This window comes from Mycetomoellerius zeteki, unplaced genomic scaffold (genome assembly GCF_001594055.1).
Source record: "Mycetomoellerius zeteki isolate Tzet28-1 unplaced genomic scaffold, Tzet1.0 scaffold171, whole genome shotgun sequence".
In the NCBI taxonomy this organism is placed as follows: domain Eukaryota; kingdom Metazoa; phylum Arthropoda; class Insecta; order Hymenoptera; family Formicidae; genus Mycetomoellerius; species Mycetomoellerius zeteki.
The window spans coordinates 90,101-114,818 of record NW_017256664.1 but is presented as its reverse complement, the minus strand read 5'-3'; the positions used below and the strand labels follow the sequence as shown (position 1 = coordinate 114,818).

The window sequence follows — 24,718 nt, the reverse complement described above, 5'->3', positions numbered from 1 at the left end:
TAGCCATTGGGACCGGACAGTATATGTTGACCTGGCCAGTTACACAAAATTTTATTTATATAAATTAATATTAATCTCATGCTTTTTAGCTTAAAGACCAATTTGAATTAGTTGTCTTTTGTCATTAAGCATCTATTTATAAAAATAAACAATCCACGTACAAGGCTAATAAGAATCAAGGCCGATGAAGATGCCAACAATTAAATTATAATATCATTAATTGCTTCTATTTATATTAATCTTATACTGTATCTATTTATATTAATATTTCCCGTCAGCATATTAATTTTCTAATTGTCGGACACTGACATGAGACAATTATGTCCCAGTGTCTGACCGGCTATCCGGCCACTGGTACATTAACGCATTCTATTACTTATTTAAATATTTTAATTAATAATTGTTATAAGTGGATTCAAATAATTTTTCCTTGCTTAAGGGAGTTTTGAGTTTTCAAATGAATACAAATATTTATATCAAAAAAACCTTTCTGATATTATAAATTGTACTATTTATGACAACCAACGCTTAAACGTCCGGCTATTGGTACATTTACCTTAAAGCTAAATTTGATTTTTAAAAGAGATAGGGATAAATAAACAATCGCGTGCATTTAAAAGAAAAAATGTGTCGTTGAACTAAATAAAATTATTTAAAAGAAATTGGAAAGAATAAGGACAATAGGAGTCAGGCACAGAAGACGTCGCGCAAATAATACACCCATAAAGCGTAAAACTTCTTTATTCTACTAAACGCGCTTTATTCTACGTATACATAGCGCGTTTAGTAGAATAAAGAAGTTTTACGCTTTATGGGTGTATTATTTGCGCGACGTCTTCTGCGAGTGATTCCTATTGCCCTTCTTTCCAATTTCTTTTGATTTATAAGGAGTCTTTGTTAGTTTGATTTGTTATAAAATTATTTAAATATCATAAAAAATTATTTACTTGACAAAGATACAACGACTTTGTAAGTTATCTTTCTTCATAATCAAACATTGACAGTCTGAAAATATGTAAATTAGAGAACGATCTACCTAAAGACTAGTATTAATCCAGAAGTTTATTCACCGTTAATAAAATCGATCAATGAATAACCATATACGAATTTCGGTACGAATTGCGTTTTATCAACCAATTCATACGAGGAAACTTATTTTCACCATGAGAACGTTTTATTTTTCGTGACGCACAAAAAATAGATGTTTCCGAAATAGTATTTCTATAAGCAAACTTCTCCATAGAGGAACGTGAGTTTCGAATGGAGATTTAAATGGATACTCTCATTCTGAAAACAAACCGAAACCTCGTCAACCTCTGTGTAGCTTCGACTGGATTTTTTTCCCGTAGTCGAAGTGGCGAGAGTGACAGTCTCCATTTGCGCCACCCTTAAAGTGAATGCAGTACACTCAATGGCACGTGCTTGTCGTACACTGTTTGTTTCGATAGCACGATCGTGTGATAGTGTTTGATATCAAAGTAAATCCCATAGGGCTAGAAGAGGTGGGCGCGAGTAGAGTGAGTAGGTTATGAACCCTGAAGCTGACCGGCATACGTCAATATTGTGCAAACCATGATACCAATAATAACTCAACCAATAATCGATTGCCGAGTTGTTTTTGCCGATATGGTAGTCGATACGACGAATTGACAAAACGCATGTTGAAACAGGCGGTTATGGAAAATAACAGACCCTCCGAAGAATATCGATCACTTCCGATTCTGAAGGAGATTGATTTTATACGTGTATTTCTGTCTCGTCACCGGAGAATCCATTACTTTTCTTCTATTACTTGTTTGCTCCATTAGTATTTTTCTCATACGTGTAACAAGATAGAAACACGAATAGACATAAAATTGTGAATGATGCAATGATTCATAATTTAACGTTGCGCGTATTTTCCACATGCTGCTGTAGCTTTATTCGTCCTTTTACGACAATAATAATCGTCACCAGATAAATATTCGATATTATATTATGCTGTATCAACCACAACCATATGCATAATTACAAATCAAAGGCAATTATACAACACCAATGATGTACAACAAAATGAAACGCAACATAGACTGTATATAATAGTAAGCTAATTTGTATAATATTATATGTAATAATTACAAACGTCATGTAAAAAGTAGATCGAACTTATTATTTTTTCGATATAATGAAATTATTAAGATTGCGATAGGACGGTAAAATATTATATAACAATTTTGTGATTATATACTTAATGCAATAATTTTTTATTTCATCTAATAAAAGATACGAATGATGCTTTCTAACATTGAGTAGCTTTTAAATCTTATTCTCTTCATTATCATTCTATAACATAAGTAATATTATAAAAAGATTTTATGATTAAAAATCATTGTGATCTGATCGTGAAAACGACATGTAATAAAATGTAGTGTGATAGTTAGGTGCAATCACACTCTAGAATATCATTGAGATTCGGGCAAAGAAAGTGGCGGATATTACGCGGTCCGACCAAACCCTCTTGACGACGCGCACAGTCCGCCAGCCACAATCCAACAGCTGTTACACGCTCGGACGACACCGGCGGACCAATTCCAGATACCCGGAAGATTGTTTCCAGACGACCCGCTTCCATCTCCGCCCGCATCCTCTTCAGGAACTCTTTCAGCGGATCGGGCGGTGGCGTCTGGTAGCTTTCAGGTTCGCTGCATCGGTAGATCTCTGACGAGTTTTTTAGATCGATCCAAGTAGTCATAGCCTCACAATCAATCGCTTCCCTCACGACTCTCTCCTCGCTCTCAGAGTTAAACTCGAATGCATCATCAGTTGTCTCTTGCACATCAACGCTACTAGTATCGCCATTACGTTCGATGTGATCAATGATCGAAGGAGTGACATGCTCAAACTTCGTCTCGACTGTTGACTAAACAAATATTCGACTTTTCATCATGCAAATTAATAAACGACGTATAACAGTAAAATCGCTTAAATTTCGCACACAGCAACACACAGTAAGGGAGAGTGGTCTAAATCGGACCGTGTTCCAAATAGGACCTTTTTAATTTAAATGAATACGATTAAGCAGATTTGCGTATATATAAATAATGTAAAGTCCTTATAAGATACCGAACATGTGATAGCAGTTTGACAGTTCTCTGTCATAACATTCATAAAATAGAGGCAAATATGTATTTTCAGCCATCGTGCGAAAATTTTTTTAAAAAAGAAAATCATTGTAAATTTTTCATTATTTAAAAATTTGAAAAATAATTGATTTAAGATAATTAAAGAGTGTCGAATTCAAAGATATCAAGCATTTCGTGATCACTTTTGCGATTTATTGTAAAATTTGTTCCAAAGTTCGAAAGGACTCGTGTCCAAATCGGACAGTACAGTGAATAACTTATCTCATAGGCCTGGTTGTAGTACTGGTGATCGGCTGGCCAGATCTGGTCCAACCAATTAAATCAGTAAAATATCATGAGTCATCAGACTCAGATTAGTTGAGTTTTATTAATTTCAATTCTAATAATATAAACAGTCAGTAATTTCCTTTTCCGAAAAAATTTTTATCTTTGACTGTCAAATTGCTCGTTTTTACTCAATACTAAGAAAAATACATTAAAATATTTTAAAATTCTATTTAAAAATCCATAAAAATAGGAGTTTTCGATTTGAACCAGGGGATGGTCCGATTTGGAACCAATAGTTCTAAATCGGACCGGAAAAAGCGTTTTTATATTTTCCATTATAATTTAACACAGGTGAGAGATACGTCAAAATGGTCTGAAGCAAAAATGAAGGGAATTAAATGATCTTTCTAATGGCACCTTCGATTTTACGATCGAACTTTATGTATGCCTTATAGAGAGCAAAAACTGCAAATAGGTCCGATTTAGACCACTCTCCCCTATATTCGCTGTTTAGTAAATAAATGATTAAATAAAAAAATACAAATTTTTACATATAGATTGTATTGCTCTCTCAAAAGATCTCTAAGTATTTAAAAACATCTAAACGTTACTTATTTACACGTATTATTATCATGCTCAAAGAGTACATTTATCGAGATCAAAATCTACTTTTCACAGATCGAAAATACTGGTGAGATATTTTACGACGTAATCGTCCGGTTACAAAATTCAAAGTGACTGATCGTTTTTCCGGCATTTTCCCAGCATGCCCAGCGACGTACCTCGCTCGTCCCTCCTCGGAAAACGTGACCATCAATCGATTCGATCTCAATTTCGGTTTTATCGCTGGCGACAGACTGTCTCGCCAACACTATGTCGATGTCGGAGTGCTCCGGGTCATCCCCATAATCCTTCAAGATCTCGAAGCTTTCCGAAGGTCGGTTTTCGCGAGGTGCTTTCCCACAAACATCCTCATCAGTGCTTCTCGCCTCTTCCTGATATGTGCTTGATTGAATACGAGTCGATCACCCAATAAAGCCGAAATGTCTCGAGATGTAGACAGACGGAAATTATCCGATTTAAACGTAATTTCGACAAGGCTAATAATAATGGTCCTTTGCGATGTATTCCAATTATCACATTTAATATTTAAATCAACATTCTCGTTAAAAAGTGATAAGTGTAACTGAAATTTTCATTTAACAAAATTTTATTTTATTTTAATTTCTAATACTACTAAAATTTCAACATTTAACGATGCTAATGTTATCGAAAAATTACAAAATTTCTATAAAATGTCCAATAAAATCTTCAAAAACGTTATAAACTGTTTTCAGAAGCGTACGAATACTAAAAAGATTAATATTTTATCAAATATATATTCCAATACATGTGTTTAATATTCGCGATTTAATTTACGCATGTATTTCACACAGCGTGGATTATAATCTTCTTATATTATCGCGGTGCTGCGTAAAGTCCACGATCACGATGCATTAATTCAGAAATTTCCAAGTCACTTCCGTACAAAGTTACGCAGAGTTGTTAATATTTTCCGTAATCTTCATGTGAACCGGTTAATTTTGCGCTTGCTCCGAAAAGCGAATCCGAAACGCAAATGCGTATATAAAATATGCAGCACTGCTTGTAATGAGAAGTAGTTAGCAGTCCAGAGTGGATATTGTACGGCAAAAGCAGCTTACTCCGCGCATACGCAGGCTTATTGGCAAAATTTTACTCCGAAAATTTATTAAATTTTACTCATCACGCGCGCGTTATTACATGCCTGTAATTTCCCAACTGTAACTTCCATATCACGAGTCCAACGTATATTGCGATCTATTTATTTTAGCATAATACTAAATGTATGTATCAATTTAATATTTATGCGTCAAAATAGAGAATTATTAGCATGTCATATTAATGCCTTAATTAATCAGTTATTTAAATATTGCTAAATTATGTTATAATTAATAAAGGTGAATTTGTGTCATAACGATAAAGTTTCCTTTTAAACATATACCAAATAAATGAAAATGCACCTTGTAATTATTAAATCATTATAAAATATGCAGACGTATATGAACCGTTTGCATTGTTCTCTTCAGAGAAAGACGGTCATAACTTTGTTATAATTATATCCACAAAACTACAATGTAGCGCTCGGTTAAAGTACATGTTATGTGTGCTTTAATCTAAATAGCTTCACTATGATACTTGCATGAGTTATAAATAAATGTCAAATCTGCTTGGAATCATGCTAACGTATATAAGTCAAGTCTATTTATTATTTCAACGACAAATATATGTGTGAGCTGCTTATTTCTGAGAAAATATCTTTGTGCTATATGTAATATGTATCAATCAAACACGAATTATACACGAATCATACCGAATTATTACGGAATCTTTGACAAATGTTGCTCGTTCTCGAAATTTTTTTGCATTATAAAGTTATAAGTTTCGAATTTTATGAAAACGACGCTACGTGCTCACTTCTCGTGAATTTTCTGCAAACTTTTGGGACACATTTCCTTCCAATTGACTCTTATACCCGTTTCTTAAAAACGGTTTGTGAACCCTCTGACAGAAATATTGGATGGTGGAAAAAAATAGGACATTTCAGAACTATCTCATTAAAGCTGGAGCGATTTTTTTCACAATTCCAATGATATAAAACGAAAGATTATCCCGTTAGTAAACGAGAGAGTCGCCTCTCAGATATTTTATTTAACCGAAAGAGAAATGCTGCGACTGACTGATACCTTTTCCGCTGCGAACTCGCAGCTGTGAGCTCTCGCCGTCAAATCGATCGTGCCGGACGACGACGGCTTCGAGACAGACGTTGTCGTGTCAGACGGGGAATCGACGCGCTCGGCTTTGCAACGCTCGCCACCGCAATCGAGATCCGCTAGATATCCATAGAGATCCAGGAAAATCCTCAAGGATATCATGGCCGAGCCGCCTTCCGGCTCGTACGTTAGTAGCTCGCATACGTATATCATCGTCTCGAGAAGATTCTAAAGCGGTCGTAACACAGCGTAAGTTATAACCACGACCGGACTGATGACGTTCACTTAATTTCAAATTGATGAAATTCTTTTAACATAAACTTTAAACGTAAGATATATTGCTGTATAAAAACGCAGAAAAGAAGATACATTTCGTGATTTCTGTTAAATGTAAAAATTTCAAGAGCTTTTTTTGAATTTCTAACATTATATTTTGCTGAGAGTGAAAAATCCGGACAAATATTTCATCTGTTTGTTAATAATTCTGTTTTCGTTGAAAATTTTATCTTGTATTTCTCGCAAAAGGATTAAACAATATCAATTGTAATGCATATGTAGCAAGGCATTACTACATTTTTTAATCAATCGTGATTCCGAATTGTTTTATTATCGTGAATGTCCAATACACTTAATGGCTCTTCTATTATTACTGCTATGTTAAAAGTTAAAAAGTTGACAGATGTTGTTCATATAAATTGGTATCCGGTAAATATCGCTATCACATTTTTAATTGTTCTAATTGTAACTTTCAAAGTGTAAAATTTTACAGCAACACATACTAGGCAATAATACTCCATTTTTCATTTTGTTATATAATTCTATTACTGAATATGTGTATATAATAATTCATTTATATTTTATCAATCCACAATAAATAAAAATAAATATTTTTTAAATTCAATAACAAAATTAAAGTCATAGTTGTATAGTTTAAGAAATGTATAGTTTTACAAAGAAAAAAAGATTTTCGCTGCCGCAGCTAATCTTAGTTTGTTATAATATATTTGCTGCCGTAACTATAAATTTATAAACTACAGCGAAATGGTTTGCTGTTGCTGCTATAATACCTATATTTTAGCTGTCCATATTTTACATCTGCCATTTAGTTATCACATGCAGTTTTTAGTTACGACAGCTACTTTTTTTTCCGTGTATGTTTAAGAAATTCTCGCAAATATAAAAATGTATCTTTTCACAATAACAGATATTTCCAATATACGTTATATTACAAAGCATAAAGTAACAATGATACATGCTAATGGATTGATAAAAAGCAATATTTCTGAAAAAATGCGATATTTTCATGAAAAACAAAAAACCGAGAGAAAAATCCATCATGTTTTCCAATCCCAATATCAGACACAATCGAACACGCTATAAAGAGATATTGTTCCGCCAGTGAAGCTTATAACTCACATTTCCTAAAAATCCACAGGCGACCGCGAGGAATCGATAAAAATCACAGTACTCTTTATCTTCCAATAAACCGGCAACCATGAAAAGCTGATAAAGACTCGTTTCGGGTAAATCCAACCCTTGGCAGTCCAGCAGGAGGGCTCTCAAGCAGACCTTGTTCACGTGACCGAATCTGTTGAGCAGGGTCTTCAGATAACCGGGCGTGATGCCCGAGGGGTGTATAAAGGGTGGATATTCCAATCTGTCCTATAGGGACAATATCGTGGCGGCTGAGATTATTCACGGTCAGTTACCAATCGGCCATAGTCTGGTCATCGATAATGCCCATCGCGCGTATGTATACATAATGCGCAACGTGAACCTATTACGAATTGGTTTCACCAGCACTAGACGCGCCTGTCGCGCGGCATTTCCGTCGAAACGCCTCTCGCTCCCAGAAGCACGAATTACGCTGATATTTGTCTTCAGCGCTCTCTCCCGCGTTCGTTTCCTATTCTGAAAGCAACGTACGTATACACACGTACGTTGCAAGTATTGCGCTATAAGCAGGTATCGCGTGTCAGCTGCGCGGTAACGCGATATGCCACAGATAAACGAGGAATTCCAGTTAACAATGATAACGATGACGCGTGCGCGCGTTGTTGTGAATAATAGTTGCAAATTAGATTACGCGCGCTGTAAATTAATCGGTAAAATGCACGAACGTCATGCAGGAGAGAGAGAGAGGGGGGGGGGGAAAGAGATAGTACACTGGATGTTTCATGAGAGGATACATTGATATAACTTTAGCGACGTGTAATTTGACAAAATTGAAACCAATTTCGCGTTTGCGAACATTTAAGCCATGGTATAATTGAAGAGTTATTTAACATTTAACGTCAAAAAGCTTTAGCAAAGCAAGCTTTTGAGTAAAAGATAGAATAACGTCCATTAAAGCTAATTTGAGATAAACTTTTCATTAAGAGGATAATATATATTTAATTTGTAACAAATCAAAGTTAACAAAATTCAGAATTAAATGTTTCACGAAACATTTAATATCTATAAAAATAAATTGTGCACAAATAAAAATAACGACAATCGATACGATGTTATAAAGAACTTGATTGGCTATCGAATTAATTTCGTTAACTTATGCAACAATTATATTCATTAAATTGAATTCTATGAAAAGTTTGCAAATTTGTCGATAACGCACGAATAATGATAAATGGTATCTATTAATAACGAGAATAATAATATTGTGGTTAATATGATTACAGCAGAAATAATTTACGAACATCGAATATTTAAGAATTAATATAGCTTTAATAAAATTAATTCTCACTTAATTTTCTTAAACATATTTCGATGCCAAGGATTTTAATTTTTAATTATCGATCAATTACGTTAGAGAGAATGATCGCGCGGCCCACCGGTTCGTAACTTCTCTTTAATGCTGTTATTCTACAACTAGAATTACACAAACTTATAATTACAGACATCCATCGGAAGAACGCGGATGGACGAACTCCGTAGATGAATGTGCCTCACTTTGACCTGCTTTTCGAATACTATAATAATGAATATTCGCAAGAGCGATGTAATAGATCGATTGGCGCGCATGGAATTTTCATTAATTTTTTCCTTATACAAAATATTTTTAGAAATATTTTCTAATAAGAGTATTTCTGCTGTTCGAGTTTAAAAAATGATTGAGAAAAAAGAAGTAAAAAATGGATTAATAACGACAAATAATATTGCGCAGGATGATTGTAGCGATCAAAAAAAGTTATTGCTTTCTCTTTTCTCTTTTGTATTAAATATTTACACATCTAATCTCTTTTATATTTCTTCAAGGAAAACTTGCTTTAAAGCGAGAAATAGACAATTAGAAAAATTTTCCGTGATAAAGTCCTTCCCTAAGAGAAAAATTGTTGGTACATATAACTCTGTAACTATATATTACTATAGTTATGATTATTACTGCTATAAAAATGTAGTTGAAACTATCATAAAAATGATTCGAATGACTATATAAAATTATAGTAATTTGAATCATTTTTATGGTAATTGAAACCATCTTTGTGGTTATAATAACTATAATTATAGTCATTTTAGATTATATATATTTGATGCTATTTAACTGTACATACGGTTATTATTACTAATATTATAGCAGTGATAATCATAATTACTAGTAATATGTAGTTATAGTTACAAATAGCAAACATTGTTCTCTCAGGGTATAGCGCGTAATTCCAATTTTAAAATTTCTCGAAAAGTTTAAAACCCTTATGTTGGTTTTTTCAAAGCTAAGTTTTCCCCATAATATAAAATTGCGCATGTTGCACGATGAATAATGGATCCAAGGGAAGGTAATACGAATAGAAAAAGAGATCGCAGAGCTCGACTGACGCGGGAACGACGTGTTTGCACAAAAAGGAATGTACCTTCGCCGGAGGCACCTCGCCGTTCGCTAGAGCGCGGAAATACGCGGCGGTCCATCGTAGAAGATCGTTCGGCTGCGTGCGAATCGCCGCCTTCGCGTATAGTTTCAGAATGTGCGGGAACGTCGGTGGTACGTTTATCTGTTGAGCGCAGTAAATCCGCTTGGTCTGCGAATCTGACATTGTGCGCGCGTGTTCACTCCAGCTCGCACTACTCACAGAAGAAAAGACGAGAGTGAAGGCCAAGACAAGCGGAAGCGACAAGAGACGAACGAGACTCGACGCGTGGAACGATTCGATTGATTTGCACGAACCACCCTTGCTGCCGCCATACCGTTGTCATACTCCATTTTCTTTGAAAAACTGTCGATAGATATACAGGGAGCAGCGATACGAACAAGCTCTACAGTTCCGCGAATCGTGCCGAGGATCATCGTTCTCGTGATAGATAGACAGTAAATCCAATAAATTGCATAACCTTAATACGAAAACGACGATCTTTAATAAGAAAGAGAGAAAGTCTCTATTTTTCAAAGAATTTATCTTCTATTCTGTCCTAGAAAAACTATGTAATACAAATTTATATATATTTCCGACACAAAAATTTAATATAAGACTGTTAATGATATCACAATTAGTGAAGACCAAGATGAAGGATGAAAATTTCTGACTTCATTGCTGACGGAGCAAGATTCTTGATTTGTCGTGTCACAGAAAATATTATCTTAGCAGCTATTTTGCACAGAAAATCTTCAGGTTAAATAAAACAAAGATTTATCTGAACATGCATGATTTGAAGGAGAGATAATGAGTTATCTAATAAACAATCTATATTTATGTAAATATTGTATCTTAATCCGAAGCCAAGATATTGTATCTTAAGCCTCTTTATATTTCGTAGAAAATTCTCGCTAAAGTCCTCCGCAGGGAATTTAACACATACTTTCAGCGTTCTGCAATAACTACGATCGATAAAACATTGAAAACATACTTTATTTTATGAGACATGTCGGACTTTTTAAAATGTAACAAGCCGATCGATTATTTGACTCCCACGTGCAGCTTTTAATATCTTCTCGTTCAATTTTGGCCAATTTATCACAATTAGAGTCATCATGACAATTTTATCATAAATTAATTCTATCATGACAATTTTACAATAAAATATTTTAAGCAGCGAGAGAGTCGTTTTAGCAAGTAGTTGTTTCTATTATTTTTAAACGGAAGATATTTAATCTAATATAAATATAGTTTTACAAATTAAAGCGCGTTGATTTATGTCACGTACAGAATTTTTAATTTTAAAAAATTCGTGGATAAAAAAAAATTCGTGGATAATACGAAATGTCAATGAAAAAAAATGTGAAATTCTGAGAGGATAGCGATACGCAAGTTCGCACATTCGAAATTTCGTTAATCTGAATGTCTGACCTAATAATTCGTATAATTTGGAGGTATTGATCGAGAGATACAATCATTTCAATTTGCAAAATCATTCACGGCCGTAACCTCATTGAACATACACTCTATGCACCGACAATATTTTTATAAATACGACGAAAGCTCGATGAATTATCTAGGACAATAAGACCAATACGCCAACCACCTCCGACACTCTCAATGGAATACAAATGGTACTGAGAACAAACAACAGAGATCGACAGCCCTCTGGAAATCGAACGCCTGCCACCACTAGTGTCCTCTACCACCACGTCAGAATCAATGATCGATCCGACCCCATTCCTCCCTTTGCATTATTGCGACCCTCATTCTATTACCCGTGCGTCGCGTCGGCACACATATACATTCCCGATACGGCCTCTATCGCTTTTGTCGCGAATGTCGCGATGCATAAATGAAACATTCCTATTCAGCGCACCGCTCAGGCTTCCCTGCGTTACCATCCAACATATGTTAAAAGTATTCCGAATAAGATAATGCACCTTTGGCTTTTATTCACCTCAAATTCTATCGACTTAATTACTGCACGATTTAGCAATAATTGACGGAAGAATTAAGGATTACAGATAAGATTACAGATAAGTCGATGAGAACATTAAATGTGAAAAGAATATAAAAGCAAATAAAGGAAAAATAAAGTTAATAAACTTGGTTATTATTATTGTTTAAAAGAAATCGAGGTAAAATTTCTTCGAAAGTAAAACACCAATAAATTAATATTATACTGATACGATTAAGGAAATTATTATTTTAAGAGTAAATTTGCTACAATATTAAATTATAATATGTCTTATCTTAAAATGTACTCTGCATCTATAACATTTCTATTGTTATCGGTAAAGTAATAAAGAGCTATATCTAATAAAGTGACAAGATCGAATAAGATTCTCGTTAAGACCAAATATCGGAGAGAATACAGAAGAGATTATTAATAATCATCACACTTTTAAGAGGAATAATATTGACAAATTTAAAATTAAAAAATAAAAAGATATAATCAATATAGTGTGTCAACAGACTATAATCAAAGTTTGTTATAGAAAAATTGCGATCAAATTTCCCGAATAACTGTTTGCTGTTTCCTTCTTTAAATCCATTCTCTCTCTCCCTTCCTCCTTCCTTCTCCCCCCCTCACTCTCTCTCTCTCTCTTGATATCCGGCATTTCCCTCCGGCGCACATCTCGGAGGGTAATCGCTGAAATAGTTTTCAATCGATCGATCGCCAGCCGCGGGTGCGCCGCACCGCGGAAAAAGAGCGTGCGCGCTGCCCGTCTGCCGCAATTCGCGACCGCGTTATACACGGGGGGGGGGGTCCCCCTCGTTTCGTCACGAACTCTGGCTCCGTCACGAATACACATGAATATTCGGGAGCCTTGGGTTCGAATAGCGAACGAAAGCAATTTCGTCGTCCTTCGGGAATGGCCTTGGCATGACCGCCGCGCCGCCCGCGTCGGAACGTCGGCGTCCCGCGGCATCAATCGTCTATTGAATGAAACTCGGCTGCGGGCTGCGGGTTGCGGACACGGGGGTAATAAGCGTCGTGAAATCCATAAAATCGAAGTCGCTGCCGGTATATATCACCCTTTGACATACAGCGTAAAATAAAAAAAAATGCACCGGATGGTTATTAATCGAAAGAGATGAATCGTTCCAACATCCGCTCTCTTTTTCTTCTGTCGCACCGAAACGTTTCTCGCATCGAACGGAGACTTAAGTAGCGGTCGGTACGGATGTCGGTGAACAACGAAATCGCGCGCTAATGGCGACGACGAGGGAAATTTATGTGCGTGAGAGAATTGCGAGCGTTGCTGGCTGAATTATTAGGATGATTTTGGGCGAACATTTTACTGCAGTACCATCGTTCTGCTGAGCGTTAAGCGGAAAATGAATGTCCCGCTCGCGTGCGTGTGAATATTGAAATTTTATCCCCAAGAATTTACAATTTGTACACATCGGTCGGATATTTGCACGTCCGTATACGAAAGTCGTAAGTCGAAACATAAGACGTTCCAAAGTTATTTCGGACGTCTTTCTAATAAAATGTTTCCAAAATTTTAAAACATCTCTTAAATGATTCCAAGACATTATATGTATATGTTCCCTGGCACAAATTAGACGACTCTGGCAATGTATCGTCGTTACATATGAACTAAATGGCAATGACTTCTGACTCCCTTGCTTTCGCGAACAATGCTAAAGGCGACGAGAGCCGACTTGTTCGTTCTTCGACCTGCTTTCGTGAGTTTCCGTGCAAGTAATTGCGGGACAAGTCGGTCGGCCCGGTCGACGCGGTAACTGCGTTCGCATATAAGTATACTTCCGGCGCGGCGCGGCGCCTAGCTGCAAGTATTATGGCGCTTGTGCGGCAGCGCTCCTCGTTGCATCTGATACGACAAACGACAATGAATAGGCGGCAGGCATAATGCATGCGGCTGTAACAGTTGCACGAAGCGAAACGGTGCGACTTTAATATAATTAATATAGGAAGGAGAATGCAGGAATAAAAACCAGATTAAATTTATAAAACTGCCACGTCAGAGCTTTTTTGTAAAAAGCAAATAGCAAATATATCTCTTTCTTTATTATTTTTTGTTCAGAGATGCAGTCAATAAAATATTGTTTAATCACTCCTAAATTTTGAGAATACAAACATTCAAAATATCTCTCGAAAAATTTACATTTGTGTATATTCTGTGTTAAGCTTTTCAAATGTGATTGAGTAATAAAATCTTATTTTTAACTTAAATTCACACTTGATTTTTTTCAAATAAATAAGAATTAAAAACAGGCTACAGGAGTCAACACGCAAGTTGTTAATAATGCGGAGTTATTCAATAAAGATTTAATCTAGAACGTTTCGACTCTCGGTTTGAGTCATCTTCAGCTAATATTCGGAATTAAAATTAATCAAATTTATGCATTATACAAACAGTACCTACATCGCCAAAATCTGTAGCATAACAGTCAGTGTTCAAACAAATTTGAATATGAGGCCCTGAGCAATCGTCCAACGCAGTTGCATAGCTGAGTTGAGATAATTTTTCAGCTCATATCTCCAACATGTTCACAAATCTTTTATCACATATCATAAATTCGAGGCATAAACTTATAAAACATTGCAGTTTAGAAGGCATCTTGTCATTACAACTGATCACGACCGAAGTAAACACCAGAGAGAACAGCAGGCTTGCTCAGGGCCTCATATTCAAACTTGTTTGAACACTGACTGCTATGCTTCAGATTTTGGCGATGTAGATACTGTTTGTACAATGCGTAAATTTGTTTTTATTTGATTAATTTTAATTCCGAATATTAGCTGAAGACAACTCAAACCGAGAGTCGAAACGTTCTAGATTAAACCTTTATTGAATAACTTCGCATTACTAACAACTCGCGTGTTGACTCCTATGACCTGTTTTTAATTCTTATTTATTTTAATAAAAGGAGTCTGACTAAATTTTTAACTTACATTTTTTATGTAGTTGATTATTTTGTTGTTTTTTTCCAAATAATTTTAACTCAAATATTAATTATTATAATAACACTAACATATTCATCGTTAAAGGCTTATGTCGAGGAAAAAGTTATTTATAAAACACTTAATATCAAAATTAAAATCATTATTGTTTCGGCATTACATAATTTAGGCATTTACAAACTAGTTGAAAAACTGAATTTTAATTTTAATGTTTGTTCTAACTTGTAAAAAACATACATTACTGAGGAAGATGAACGAATTAAGCCATTAACATAATTAATTTTGGTTAATATTCGTTAAAAGCTGAAAGCTGGAGAGCATCGCAATTAATAAAATAATTAGTTAGCTGTGAACCCTTTCCTCTGCACACAATATGCACGCTTATTAGAATTCACATTATATTTCGCGATACAAACCAGATTTGTTATAGCTGGTATAATAAATTAATGGTATTTTGGACTAACTGTCCAACTAAATAACCGCGAGAGATTTAATTTCGCGAAATAATCCAAATAACAGCCAAGATTTGTATCCATACAATCGGAGCTGGTCCGTGAATCGGCGCCAAGGTGCCGGTTATTAGAACTGAGACTAATTATAGAAGTGCGACTAAATCACCCGCTAGTGACACCAGTAGTTGTATCTAGCACCTGGTGCAACATTGTCTTCCATCTCGATGCACAGATTGTATCCATGCGGCAGCCACGAAAGCTCGATGGATACCTACCCTCGACATAAAGCACATTTGCATAACAAATTCTGTGGCACTGGTGTGACTAGAATTTTTCTGCATTAACGTTTCGCTATATACATTTTCGATTTTTAACCGTATATATATATATATATTCAACTATTATTATAAATCTTGCAGCACTGTCGAATAAAAGTTTAATTTACTCAAAATGTAACTATAACCCTACAACACTTGGCTTCACTAACACTTTGCTTCTTGACTATGTTCAGATTTCCACTCGAGTGCCATCCAGGTATTACCTTGTTATTTACTGAACGTTAAACAAGAACGACATGACATCCATAGAGCACCCGGGTGGGAATCCGAACACGCTCGCTTTATAAATCAAACAAAATGTTCTAGAATAACTCTAAACGATCTGTAACGATGTGTATATGTATAAAATAAAACAAGCGTAAAAATATCTAATATAAAATAAAAAAATAAATAAAATAATTAAGTGTGAAAATAAAGCATAACTTTAGATGTTCTAAGCTTATTCGACGTAGGTATCACCATCGACATATATTATTAATAAAAATAAAATATATAAATATTAATGAAATTTATTATTGAATGTTATTATTGAAATGCCATTGAATAATAACGAAGAATAGAACTGTGTTAATATTGTCCTAAACTAAACTTAAACTTTCTGTTTCATCGTGACGATGTTCGCACCAAGAGCGACATCGTTTGACCATGCTCGTTAAACATAATCTTGGCGTGTTTGGCTAAATTAAACTCCCGGCGATTTGAGAGAAACGCAAAGCGGGATGTCGTTAACGCAGATTAAAACGACGACTCATTAGGCACGTCGTTCTGTTAGACACGGAATATCGTCATAGGCCGCGACCGTGAGGAGGATGAATACCACGCGGCGGCAAGTAGGTAGGTATAAGGTAGCATATAATATATGTCTGCCGCTCGCGGTAGTTACGTGACCCGGGAACGAAAATAGATGCTCGCGCCCATTTTCCGTCACGCCGCGCCGCACGGCATACGCTCGTGCAGCTTATCGCGCACGTTCCACGGACGAAGTAATTCCGCGTCTCGGGATAAGGAAAAGCGAAAAGCGCGCAGTGGGTTCAACAGCCGCCTTCTCGGGCCGTCAGTTGCGACGCGACGCGACGCGACGCGACGCGACGCGACTTCCACGTCGTGCCGGAACTTCCGAAAAGGAGATCCGCTTTATGGAAACATGTGCAATTTATATCCGCCGCAACGCGGAACAGCCAGAAATATGATGTGCAAAAATTGTGCGCGCCTCGCTCCATATAAGTTCTCTCACTAAAGATTCTCTCCTAGTGAAAGCGGATAACCTGCGATAATCTTATATATTTTGTCGTTGCAGTTTCCAACTTCGTAGAATGTTTCTCGATCATTTCTCAATGACTCCTTGTGGCGCTTAATGTTCCCAAAAATCTCGTACCTTATAATGTTGCTATAAAGTTTAAGATCCTTGAACATTCAGAATTGAAAGTTAAAATCTCAGACTACCAAGTATCGATATTTGAATTTTTATATGCTTTTAGAACGCATCAAAATGTGTATTACATTAAATTGAAAAACGCAGGAACTAAACAATGGCTCAAATAGAATATTCATTTTTTCAAATAAGTTTCGATGTTGTTACCATTTGCTAAAAAATTTCACTGTTTGAAAAAAATTTATCTCTCAATAATATATGTATATTGACAAGGGGTGACGATTGTTGTTTTGTCTTAAATTCCAATCTATTCCTCAATTTCAACACGTAAGCATATTTTATTATTAGTATTATTGTTTATTATATATAAAAATAATTTAATTAACATATTACGTAATTTCTTGCAATATTATTTTCCAATAAACTTAGCTCGTTACGTTTTCGAGAACTTTAGTGGTGCAATATGATGGGCACGTCTCGATATAACTTCGGCAAAGTGACATAAGGATGACCGTCGAAAATAACTTTTAACACCTCGGAAAAGGATAGCAAAAATCACTAGAGAGAGAGAGAGAGAGAGATAGAGTTGTGCAATTAGTCGTTTCCTAAATCATCCTAGGAAATAGGATAACGTTGTAAAGTTAAAATTAACTCTCTCTCTCTCTCTCTGTTAATTCAATACTTTTTAATATTATAAGATATTATTGTAAAAAACTTTAATGTTTGTCTCTAATTCAGTTTAATATAGAGCTGCTCAATTTAGCTGTAATTTATTTCTTCTGGCGACACGATACGAGCGGGAATTCAAGGAGCGGATTGTCTAATTATATCACACCAATGTGGCGAAAGAGCAAGAAGTCAGACAACTCAGATAAGTTAAGAAACGAGCATAACTGAATGAGGGACGAGAAACGAATTTAAACATTTTAGCGGAAATGCACACATACTCGTATAGTTATGTGAGCGTGAAATGCGGGCTTGTAATTCCACTCGAAGGTACAGCGACACAAGAGACGGATTAACATCATCAAGGTAGACAAGTCGACAGCTCGAAGCGAACTTAATACCCCTCTATCGCGCATAATTCGTACACATATTTGATTCACAGCATTGCGTTGCCGATGTACACTCGTTATTCAAGCCTCGTCGCATAATAAAATTTATACGCTCGTGACGAATGCAAAATCGTCAGACAGTACTTATCATCGATGCTCGTGAAATTCCAATGAACGCTACATTAACGTTATGTTATGCGCGCTCTATACACGTACGTTAATGTCGATGTGTACATATATATTGAAGCGTAAATAGCCCATTATACCGATTTAATAGCAACGAGAAAATCATTTATTCGCATCTCTTATCCTCGAGTAAAAATCATTTCATCGTTCGACGACATTATCACATTGTGTTAATACAAGGATTAACAATATTCTTTTTTACATACATTAAAATTTTTCCATTGCACTGTTCTAGTAATATAATAGAATAATACATATTGTATTTTACAAAAGGAGTTTAAAGAAAGCACATAATTCGTGAAGCGAGAGATTTTATGTCAGACTACATCCTCTTACATTCTATAGACTCTTCCCTTTTACTACACAAATTTTAGCATGTATACTCGAGAAATTTTTTATGTCGAACTTTTTTTTATCATTCTTTATACGATGTCTTCTCTTTAACCATGATTCTGTTTTACGAGAAAAACAAGTAAAACAAAGTTATGCACCAAAGATATAAAACGTTCGCTTTTCCCCTCGTCAAGAGAATTTTTCATCGTTTTAAAAACACACAAAGCACGTCTCTATATGATATTGTGAACTCAAGGTAGTGCTCCGTTTGTGTTCGATAATTACTTTCCACTCTGAAGATCAGTGGAAGGCTAACAGAATACTAAATATAATCATGTCGCATATCTTAGACCTCGTACTCTTTTTAAGTGTTATTATAAAAGTAAAGATCGATCAATCTTTCCTTTGCCGCACGAGGTCGTGCCAAATCAAACACGCTAACGAAATTATAATATAAATGTTAACATATAACATATACATAATGATAATTATTATTATGATGCAATAATAATAATCTCAATTACATAATATTGTAACGTACTGCAGCAACGCCGAAACTACCATTTATGTATAAGTGTATGTATGGGCGGCGAAATCACTATGATTGGTATGGAGTACTCCATACACTGAATGATTCAATGTATGGAATTCCATACACTGAATTTCATATTTGTGTGATATTTGGTCGGGGCTCTTGTGGCAGACTTCTGCTCAGAACAGCCATATCTTCCCAACCTACCTGATTTATACCTATTGCACACTGCGATGAACGACGGGCGATATCCAATGACAGCTCTTATCTTTTCGCACGTGACGAAAAGCAGAGCTCTCATTGGCTATCGTTCGTCGCTTATCATTCATCGCGTTTCTACATCAACTTGTTCGAGTGAAAGATCATTTTCTTATTTAAGACATTTAAAAAGTTACCTTCGATCGACAATGAAACAAAAACGTTTAAATCATATTGCGACATTATACATCGAGAAATTGTCGATAATTTAAATATGGAGGAGCTCATTAATGATTTCATTAAAAAAAATAAAATGAGTATAGCTATTTTTGCCATGTAAAAAAGGTATATATGAGGAAATATATTTATCCTCCTCCTCAACCTATCCTCGAGAACTCCATACACTGAAAAATTTTATTTCGCCGCCCCTGAGTGTATGACTGCACATCTACCTATATATATATATATATAAAATATATATACACACACACACACACACGCGTATGAAATTTTATTAATAAATCTCTCTCTCTCTCTGTCTTTTTCTTTGGTTGTATTAATAATACGTGCTATATTAAATAGCAAAGGTATATTAAACGCAGCGCGGCGAGGTTTTAAAAATGTATTAAACTCACCGTTATGCATAAAGATTACAGGTCTCAAGACGCAGTAATGCAATAAACTTAGTCACACACAACACACAGACCAAGAAGACTCATTAAAGTTAAATTAATAGATTTTTCAACTTTCAAGAAGTAAATAAATTTTAATAACCATTGTAAGATTGAAGAGATATTTTCACGAAAGACAAGACACGATTTAATTCATTTAATAATAGTGTGTAATATAGCAGTTTTTAAAATGTTGAAAATACGTAAAAGTTAAAAACGTTTAAATTTGCTATCGCATTATTTAAAAGAAAAAAATGAGAAAACCAATATTATTTGAAAATCAATTTAATTAATCTAAAATAAAAAGTTTATCGCAATTGTTATCGCGCTGTTAACAAAGTACAGAGTTTCCTGTTTGATAGAAGTCATTTATTCATTAATTCTTCATTAGTTTATGAGATACGACAAGCGCTACTTACTTATTCTTTGTCACTCGAGCAAACATTTCTCTGAAACTTTCTTAATTCTGCTTTGTATTTCTTTCTGTTTTCTTTCCGATCCTTGTATTTATTCTGCGACAAGAATGTTATTTCTTCAATAATGACAAAAAGAAATTTAAACTTCAATATAAAGAATCGTAATTTCATAAATTAGCAGAAATGATTATAATTTATTCAAGAATAAAAGGAAATGCCTCATATTTATTATTTTACACACACACACACACACACACACGCACACACGCACACACACACACACCCCCACCCCCACCCACACCCCCCCACACACACACACACACACACGCGCGCGCGCGCCAATTATAAGCTTCTATTAGATTGACCTATATAGAATTGATGGAAAATGGCCACGTGGCGTTATTCCTCTTGCGACATTTCATGTCGATATTTCCTATCGAAAGAATTCATCGTTTATCATGACTTATCTCTCATTTCAACAACAGGAAGATTCGTTAGGAAAATCGGAAATCGAAATAGGATTCTCTATCCTATAGATATCTAGATATTGGCTATACACAGAATGTCCTGGAATTATTCAACTAGTTATCATCTGTGGATTTCTCGACTAATTTGGAAATAATTAACAAAATTCTAGAAGAACGAATAATTTGTGATTAAAAAAATGACAGGGTTTTCGAGAATTAAGTACCAAAAATGCAAACAAATATAATATTCCTAATCTCCATCTAATTTTACACAGAATAATTTAATTTAATTCTAAATACTGTATATAAATGTGTGTGTGTGTGTGTGTAATTTCACCTTAAAAGTTATTTATTAAATTAATTACTGTGTTAAAAATCAAAGAAATCATTAAGAAACGTCAATTTTCTTATGAAATTTTCAGTAAGGAAATATTAACTCAGAATTCGCCAAAGTACAGTAAGTCCGCGACATTCTATATAATCTTTTGACACATTAATCGCAAAGCTCTATTTTAATTATTAATAAGCTATTATTTATTATTATCCCAACACGAATCGCAGTCTCCGATAGTAATTAAATACACATCTATAAGGTTGGAAAGAGAAAGAACGAGAGAGAGAGAGAGAGAGAGAGAGAGAGAGAGAATTGATGCGAAACGATGAGTATCTTTCTCGTAATAAAAATTCTTGCTGTTGCGATTACGTTTCCGCTTCCGCGCGGAATGTTAAACCACCCTGAGAACCTCGAGTGGCCAAAACGGCCGCTCGGAAATCGGTCTCGGGGCAGCATTTGTTACCGTTTTATTTGTTTCAACCGGGGACAAGAGAGGGTGGCGAGGACACGATCGATCCTTCCAACGGCGGCAGCGTTGCAACTGCTACTGCCAGCTCTATAAAGTTGGCAGGATCAAATCAGCAGAATCAACAACAGAATCAACAGAATTTTGTACCCAAAATGGGTACTAAAAATTCCGATAGGTCCGATTTGATTCTGCTGATTTGGTCCTGCCAACTTTATAGAGCTGCTACTGCCGCCGCCGCTTTTCCTCATAGTATCTCGGTGACTTCTACCTACGTACACCAACCTAATCGATACTCGACCCGACGACTCGTCTCTCTCGATTCGACCGCGCACTCCTACTTTCGAAGGACGTCGACGGTAACGAGAGAGCGAGCTCGCTGGCGTAACCCGACTCCTTCCCAGCAAACGCTTTTGTCGTTGATTTGATCCCTAATGCTCAGTCGCGCACGGCGCGAGCGGCACGAGAATCCAGGCTTGATTTCTATACCTCCAACATAGTGGCCTTCCATCTTAGGGTGGAAAGTAATTATCGGGCACAAATAGAATACGATGTGGCACCGTAGCGCATCAAGTAATATGCACGTCTATTAAGCTGTACCCCCCACCATCGAAAATCAAGTTCGAAATAGATAAAAAATTTAGTGCTCTTTAGGTACTAATTTAGTACTCTATTAAGAATTTTAGCGCTCAAACCATTTAACAGTAAAAAAAAGGGGGGTCCAGCTTGCCATAAAGAAAAAATATATACAGTGCACGTATACAAAAAATAAATACACAGGGATTTTAGTGCTAATTTAGTGCTCCAAAATAGAGCAAAAATATTTTCAAATATGGCGTTATTTCAAATATATCAACGGAGTTCAGGATCATTTTAGTACCAATATCTTGCGAGGACCAAATTTTTTAACATATAATGAATGGAACTTAGAACTCGGCGTCATCGGAATGAGTTAGTTATATTTATTTATGTATTTTTATTTGTTTACTGTTAGTAACAAATTTGAATCTTATCTTTCCAATATACGTATTATTATAATCTACATCATTTTAGATGTGACTACTTTTAAAGATATGTGTACCACGAGCTCTCTAAGTGTGAGTGTCGTATATGACGGTGGAATGCTTAATATATGTTGGAACACTAAATTAGCACTAAAATTTCTGTGTACTTGTTTTTTGTATACGTGTACCGTATATGTATATTTTTTCTATTATGGGGAGATCCAGCTTGGGAGATAAAGCTGGACCTCCCCCTTTTTTTGCTGCTAAACGGTTTGAGTGCTAAAATTCTTAATAGAGTACTAAATTAGCACCTAAAGAGTACTAAATTTTTGACGTGAAAAAAGTGTAAGTAAAAGATTCTATCATTAATTAATCAAATGAATATTTTCATAATTGACTTCATTGAAAAACAGAGCTTTGTACGAAGAAAGATTTTATTTTAGATTTTACATTTTCATTCATTCTTTCTCACGTAGAAAAGTAAATTTCACGATTGTCTATAGCTTATAACGGATCACTTTACATATGTATTTTCTTCTATATTTTTGAGAAAATTAATAAAGGAGCGATGAAAGAGTCAAAAATTTTTCATGTCTTTTAATTTTTGTGTAAGGGAAAATTGCACTCACTGTCACAGAAAAAGACATAATGGTAGCAACTATGAAAGTGATAGTTATATAAGTTTAATGTGTAGAATTAATGTGTGTGTGTGCGTGTGTGTATATACAGGGTGTTAGTTAAGTATGTTGCCATATTCAACAGAGCGATTCTTTGATTTATTTCAAGTAAAAAAGTTCATATAAACATGTGTCCTAAACGGCTTAGTTTCCGAAATACAGGTGAATGTTCGCAAATGTTTGACAAAACGATAAATTACGTTGGAGATATCTTTCTGCATAAATATGCCTTGCTTCACGTGAGTTACCATTCGCACAATCGTAAACAAAGTGACAAAGTCAAAGTCAAGGTAAACTCACAAAATAAAAAGTAGACTTCAGTTCTGATCTTTGAGCGTGTACGTCAATCTTTGAGAAGAAGGCTCGATGGCGCAAGGTGGACATTTTCAACAATTCGTCTAATTGTTTTATTTCATCAGAAGAACTGAAGCCTGTTTTTGTTTTTCTGTTTTTGACTAGTTTTTAGCTAGTTCAAGCTGTATTTCTTTCAAATAAACAGATTATTACTACACGTTTAAATTTTTTTATTTCGGAAACTAAGCCGTTTAGGACACATATTTATATGGACTTTTTTACTTGAAATAAACCAAAGAATCGCTCTGTTGAGTATGGCAACATACTTAACTAACACCCTATATATATATATATATGTATATACAGGGTGGTCCGTTTTAATCTATCGATGCGAATATCTCGGAAAGTACGCATCTGATTGAAAAATTGTAAAGGGAAAATTTGTTTGTTTAGATGGGGGTCACCTAATGGTGCCAAGGACCTTGACCTTGAACTCGATTTTCAAGGTTACGATTGCACATAGTTGCTTATTTAAAAAATTATCCATTTTGCATACATATTTTTTTAAAGCAACTATGTGTTTTCTTTCCACTAATTGATTCATCTCATTATTCTGTTCATAAAAGTATTAAGGTATGGTTATCAAAAAATTAATAGTTTACGAATTATTTAATATTTTATGTCAATATGTGCCACAATGAAATATAAAATATCTCGTAAACTATTGGTTTTTTGATATCGCTACCTTAATACTTTTATATGCAGAATAATTAGAGGAATCATATTATGTAAAAAAATTCATATAATTCCATTTAAAAAAATGATCATGACCTTCAAATAACCTTGAAAATCGAGTTCAAGATCAAGGTCCTTGGCACCATTAGGTGACCCCCTCTGTCCCCTTCAACTTTTGTCTGGACCATTTTTCTCTATCTCGCTTAGATTCCGAGAAATTCAG

At 35.1% G+C, this 24,718-nt stretch overlaps 2 protein-coding genes across 3 annotated transcripts in view; both read right to left on the bottom strand.

The window, feature by feature from the left end:
- Positions 1–24,718, bottom strand: part of dtn (transmembrane protein 132C dtn) — a 140,123-nt gene that overhangs the window by 42,148 nt on the left and 73,257 nt on the right. The window lies entirely within an intron of this gene.
- Positions 2,417–10,244, bottom strand: LOC108721408 (uncharacterized). Its single transcript, XM_018445950.1, has 5 exons — positions 10,030–10,244; positions 7,598–7,843; positions 6,155–6,409; positions 4,172–4,384; positions 2,417–2,899 (listed from the first exon to the last, which is right to left on the bottom strand). The coding sequence occupies exons 1-5, from the start codon at positions 10,207–10,209 to the stop codon at positions 2,417–2,419; spliced, it is 1,377 nt and encodes a 458-aa protein (XP_018301452.1). The 5' UTR covers positions 10,210–10,244.

Bases quoted from the DNA above. Each gene is read 5' to 3' on its own strand.
- LOC108721408 (XM_018445950.1), bottom strand. From the start codon at position 10,209: ATGTCAGATTCGCAGACCAAGCGGATTTACTGCGCTCAACAGATAAAC. The intron at 7,844-10,029 runs GTACATTCCTTT...TTGTCCCTATAG, and splicing joins GCGAGGTGCCTCCGGCGAAG to GACAGATTGGAATATCCACC. The intron at 2,900-4,171 runs GTACGTCGCTGG...ATATTTGTTTAG, and splicing joins TCCGAGGAGGGACGAGCGAG to TCAACAGTCGAGACGAAGTT.